The following is a 6,000-nucleotide window of genomic DNA, read 5'->3' as shown; positions in this document are numbered from 1 at the left end:
AAAAATAAAATAGTCATCTATTTAAATTCACTCACTGCATTAAGTTAATAAAGTTATGTATATTATACATTCAATATCCTTTATTAGGTTAAGACTTAATAGAAAAAAAAAAAAAAAAAAAAACATGACCGTTCATATAATGTATAAAAAATAATAATTTTTCTGAAAAATAAAACAAAAGTTTGTTATCCTCCTTTTTTTTTTTTTTTAAATTAATAATCAAAACTTACCAAAAACAAGATAAAGAAAATTTATGAACCAAACTTGTTGTCTAATTTTTTCTCTTGTGATAATTAAAAAAGTAAATATAAATTTGCAACACCCTTTTCGAAATAATCCTATAAAAGATTGTTGTAATTGATATGCATTTGAAAATGGAAAAAATGATGTTTAAATTGTTGGCAAAAAGCAAAACATTGTTATAGAGTATATAAGACTATATTGAACGTAATTGTCAAGAATTGTTTGAATTATGGATGAATAAAAGGTAGGTAATAAAATTAAAGATAAAAAGAAAATGGAGAAGGGTGAGCATGTTCAATTGTTCATGTTTATAAAGCAAGACAGCTTTCTTTAGAATCAGGTTTTCCGGGAAGCTCTCTCTCTCTCTCTCTCTTTCTTTCTCTCTCTCACCAGATTCCATCGCCACCGTGATCCCTCTCCCCCCTGATTCCCGCTTCCCCCTTCCACTTTCCCCGGTTTTCTTATTTCCCTTTTTCTATTCCGGCGGACTCATTCTCTATCTTAAATCTTCGTCTTCTTCTTCTCTTTTCCTAAAAAGTTGAAGCTAATTTCTTACAGGGTTTGGCCAGTGGTCAAAACTAGTGGTGAATTTGATTTTGAAGGGAAACTTCATTCCTCATTCCTCTTCGCTCCTTGTTGCTTTTGCAATCAATGTGAGTTTGGTTGGGCCAACTTCCTTCCATAACCCGTCACAATAAGTCATGATTGCTGAGGGAGAAAACTTCTGATTACTTTTTCTTTTTGCATTTCCCTATTTTGAAAATGAAAGCTCCGTCGAATGGATATCAACCCAGTTCCGGCGAAGGTCTGTATCTCTCAAATTTCTTCTTCTTATTATTTTTTTCTCCATCATCATCATCTCTGCTAATTCGGTTTACGATTCAGTTCATTAATAACAAAAAAAATAGATCATTAAAACCCATACAACTCGCCATAAATTTGGGTATCTTTCGAATCACTTGAAGTAACTTTACTTTAATTTCATCGTGATCGTTTTTTTTTAATCAAGTTAATTTCCCCCCTTCAGACATAGATTTGTGAACTAAACTTCGATTTAGATGCCAATTGATAAGATTCCGACATTGAAAACCTCCATTTTTGTAACGAATTCCGAGTTTATTGTGTTCAAACATTTCAAATACAAAACCGGTAGCACAAACAATCATCAATTTGTTAAAAGTCAAGATAAATCGATGATAAATTGTTTCTCAATTTTTGTTTTGTGGATAAAATCAGGCGCAAGGAAGTTGATGAATTCAGAGTTATGGCACGCGTGCGCTGGCCCTTTAGTCTCTTTACCTCCAATCGGAAGCCTCGTGGTCTATTTTCCACAAGGCCACAGCGAGCAAGTAAGTTTCTTTCACAATATCTTTATCAAAAATAAAAGGATAAAAATTAATTTATTCAATTTACTAATAAAATTCTTCCTTTTTTTTTTTTTTTTTTTTGACTATTTTATTCAAGGTTGCAGCATCCATGAAGAAAGATACAGAAAACATCCCAAGTTACCCCAATCTTCCATCGAAACTCATCTGCATGCTTCATAATGTCGCATTACATGTAAGTTTGTAACTCGCTTCCCTTGTGACAAAAATTAATTAAACACCCTCTCATTAATAAATACTTAATTATAGATTTTGGCTTTTTTTTTTTTAATTAAATTAGGCCGATGCTGAAACTGATGAAGTCTATGCACAAATGACTCTTCAACCTGTAAACAAAGTAGGTCAGCTCATGTATCATGTTTTAGTATTGATTTTTTTAATTCTTTTTTTTTTTTTTTTAAATTAGAAATAGATTCTTACATGGTGTTGATTTTTGTAGTATGATCAAGAAGCATTACTTATGTCTGAAATGGGTTTGAAGCAAAACAAACAGCCAGCTGAGTTCTTTTGTAAAACTCTTACAGCTAGCGACACAAGCACCCATGGTGGATTTTCTGTCCCTCGTAGAGCTGCTGAAAAGATTTTTCCTCCTCTCGTATGTTATTATTATTACTATATAAAAATTGTAACCTTTTATTTTCTATGTTTTCCTAAAGATTGTAGATTTTTTATTTTTAATCTCACAATAAAAAAAAATGTTTTCCAGGATTTTTCAATGCAACCTCCAGCTCAAGAACTTGTAGCCAGAGATTTACATGATCAATCATGGACATTCAGACATATTTATCGAGGTCAACCAAAGCGACACCTGTTGACCACTGGTTGGAGTGTCTTTGTTAGCTCTAAACGGCTCTCTGCTGGCGATGCTGTTCTCTTTATACGGTATTTTAACCGGTTTTTTTTTTTTTTAAAAAAAAAGTGGTTTAAACTATTTATTAAATTTTATCACTATATATATGTTAAGTTATTTATCTTTTTCTATAGGGATGAAAAATCACAACTTCTATTGGGAATCAGACGAGCTAACAGACAACAGCCAGCTCTTTCCTCATCAGTTATTTCCAGTGACAGTATGCACATTGGAATTCTTGCTGCTGCTGCTCATGCTGCTACAAACAACAGACTATTTACAATTTTTTTTAATCCTAGGTACAACTTTTTTATTTTGGCATCTTAGTTTTTTATTAGATTAATAAATTTCTACTTGACTACAGGGCGAGTCCAGCTGAGTTTGTGATTCCACTAGCAAAGTACAACAAAGCTATGTACACTCAAGTTTCATTAGGGATGCGATTCAGAATGATGTTTGAGACGGAGGAATCAGGTGTACGGAGGTACATGGGAACTGTCACGGGAATCAGTGATTTGGATTCAACCCGATGGAAAAATTCACAATGGCGAAATCTTCAAGTTGGATGGGATGAATCAACGGCTGGTGATCGTCCAAGTCGTGTGTCCGTTTGGGAAATCGAACCCGTTGTGACTCCGTTTTACATATGTCCGCCTCCTTTCTTCAGACAAAAGTTTGCTAGACAATCCGGAATGCCAGGTAATCTTAAACTATATAAAAAAAAAGTAGATTCTAAAAAAAAAAAAAAAAAATTGTAAGTGAGATTGTTTTTTGTTTGTTGATTTTGTAGAAGATGAGAGTGATATGGAAAATGCTTATAAGAGAGGAATGCCATGGCTTGATGATTTTGGTATGAAGGATGCCTCGAGTTCAATTTTCCCTGGGTTGAGTTTAGTCCAATGGATGAGTATGCAACAAAATCATGGCATCCCGGGTGTTTTTCCTCCTAATTCTTTGAATACCAATGAAGATCCCTCTAAATTGATGAGCTTTCAATCCCCTAATCTTGTTGTTCCAAGTTCCCAAATCAACAAACAAAACCAAACTCAAACAAATCAACCACATCAACCATCTCTTCAATGGACACAACAACAACATCATCTACAACATATGTTACAACAACAACAACAACCACAACAAGTTCAGCAACAACATATGTTGAATCTTCAACAACAGAACTCTGTGTACTCTCAGCTACAACAACAACAACAACAACAACAACAAAAGCAGCAACAGCAACAACTACAACCACCACCTTCATCTGTATCCCAAGAGTCACAATTTCAGCACCAACAAACACAATTACAACAAGCTCCATTTCATATGCTACAACATAGCATGTCACCAAGACAACCAATGCAACATGCGCCACCTCAGCAAAGCCACTCAGAGCAACAACGATTACAAAAAGTGCAACAACAACAACAGCAACAACAACAACAACAACAACAACAACAACAATTGCAATATTTGTTGTCATCAGTAACTCGAACAGAACCTCAGACTCATTTTCATATACAACAACAACAACAACAACAACAACAACAACACAAACAACAATCTTTACCTCAACAACAGCTTAGTGGGAACAGTTTTTCAACATCAACCCTTCTTCAATCACCATCTTTCCCTGTAAACCAACTCCAAAGTCAAAGTCAAAGTCAACCGAGACAACTAATGCCAATAAGAGTTCACTCTGGGATCACAGATGGGGAAACGCCTTCATGTTCCACTTCACCTTCCACAAACAACTGTCAGTTAACTCCTCCATCAAGCTTCTTAAACAAGAACCAGTTAACTCCATCCACCTTTGTGAATGATTCCATGGTTGTTGCTCATCATCTTCAGAATCAAAGTAAATGTAACATTAGAGTGAAAGAGGAGTTACAGTTACCCGATGTGAAACTACCAGAGCCACCTAAATACAAAGAACAAATGGAACCTTCTACATCTGTCACGTCATACTGTTTGGATACAGGTGGCCTTCAAAACAACTTCTCAATCCCAAACTTTTGTGTAGATGGTGACATCATTCAACCACAAAACAGGAGTAATAATAATTTAATGGCTAATATCGATAGTTTGCCACCTGATGCTTTGTTGTCGAGAGGTTTTGATTCTCAAAACTTACTTTCAAGCTTTTGTGGTGGGCCTAGAGATATTGAGACTGAGTTGTCAAGTGCTGATATTAATCCACAGTCGTTTGGGATGCAAGATATGTCTTTTAAACCTGGTTGTTCAAATGACGTTTCTACCCGTATTCAGAAAAATGATGTTGCTGTTAATGTTAGTGTTAATGATTCGGGTGTTTTGGGAAATGGGCTGTGGGGTAATCAAGCTCAACGTGTCCGAACATACACAAAGGTAAATGGTAAATAGTAATACTACATCTTTTTTGCATCCAAAACATATTTTGTTGAAGTTCATTTATGTAAATTTTGTGACTGAGGACTTTTATCAAACACTTGGTGTGCGTAGGTTCAGAAACGTGGGTCTGTAGGAAGAACTATTGACGTGACACGTTATAAAGGGTATGAAGAGCTTAGACACGATCTGGCGCGCATGTTTGGTATTGAAGGTCAATTAGAAGATACACAAAGGACTGATTGGAAACTTGTTTATGTTGATCATGAGAATGATATATTGCTTGTTGGTGATGACCCATGGGAGTAAGTCGCTAAACTTTATTTTCTCCTTCTGTAATTCTTTATATGATCATGACTTTTACCTTTTTTTTTAACAGAGAATTTGTGAGTTGTGTTCAAAGCATAAAGATACTGTCGTATTCTGAAGTACAACAGATGAGTTTAGATGGGGATTTGGGTAACATGCCAGTCCCAAATCAAGCTTCTAGTGGGACTGATAGTGGGAATCCATGGAAAGGGCAATATGAAGACAACTCAGCTGCATCTTTCAACAGGTGAATGCTTTATGAGGTGTGAGGGCGTATCCGTCTTTTTAGATTCCGAGGGATCAATGAAGAAGAAGTATGTATTCTTGTAGGATTTCTGATATAGAGTTTCCTTGAGTATAATAGAGATGTTAGGTACTTTGTAAATGTGTTAACAGCAGGGTGCCAACAGGCGAATAGATTATGATGTTAATAGGTGGTGAATTGGATAGTGGAGATTAGGAGATTACTGTATTTTGTTCTCTTATTGCTTTTATATATCACCATGTATAGATATATAGGGTGGAAAGGTATCTAGGTATCTAAATCCGATGTGCGTTTTGCATGATTTAATTTGAGTACCGTAAACAAAAAAAAAAAAAGATGATATTGATGTATTATAAGGCTAAGGGGATGGTGACAAGATGTTCACGATACACCTATTAGCACATCATCCCCTTACATTTTACTAATCTTTGGAAAAGATTATGGTTCCACCTTATTTATTTTTTATTTTTTTTTAATTTTTTTATATTATATAAAATAAAAAACATAATTGTTAAATATAAAAATATTTTATAAATAAAAGAACATTCATTTAAATAAAAATAATATTTTAAAATTCAACATAT

The 6,000-nt window shown here is 34.5% G+C and overlaps 1 protein-coding gene across 3 annotated transcripts; it reads left to right on the top strand.

Annotated features, from left to right (window-relative positions):
• Nucleotides 1–554: 554 nt before the first annotated feature.
• LOC145045012 (auxin response factor 19-like) lies at nucleotides 555–5,722 on the top strand. 3 transcript variants are annotated; one of them, XM_078993364.1, is made up of 11 exons: nucleotides 556–1,048; nucleotides 1,480–1,592; nucleotides 1,708–1,803; nucleotides 1,909–1,965; nucleotides 2,068–2,223; nucleotides 2,335–2,510; nucleotides 2,613–2,777; nucleotides 2,843–3,177; nucleotides 3,269–4,842; nucleotides 4,957–5,147; nucleotides 5,222–5,722. In XM_078993364.1, exons 1-11 carry the CDS (start codon nucleotides 1,006–1,008, stop codon nucleotides 5,400–5,402), a joined length of 3,087 nt encoding a protein of 1,028 aa, XP_078849490.1. In that variant the 5' UTR covers nucleotides 556–1,005; the 3' UTR covers nucleotides 5,403–5,722. The 3 variants fall into 3 exon arrangements, with proteins under 3 accessions (XP_078849489.1, XP_078849490.1, XP_078849491.1); XM_078993363.1 differs by having other exon boundaries at nucleotides 555–1,048; nucleotides 2,335–2,777; XM_078993365.1 differs by lacking the exons at nucleotides 556–1,048; nucleotides 1,480–1,592; nucleotides 1,708–1,803 and having other exon boundaries at nucleotides 1,909–1,969.
• Nucleotides 5,723–6,000: the final 278 nt, after the last annotated feature.

This window comes from Lactuca saligna, chromosome 5 (genome assembly GCF_052625555.1).
Source record: "Lactuca saligna cultivar CGN05327 chromosome 5, ASM5262555v1, whole genome shotgun sequence".
Lineage (NCBI taxonomy): Eukaryota > Viridiplantae > Streptophyta > Magnoliopsida > Asterales > Asteraceae > Lactuca > Lactuca saligna.
The sequence above is the reverse complement of the archived record's forward strand: the minus strand, read 5'-3'. Positions and strand labels throughout refer to the sequence as shown.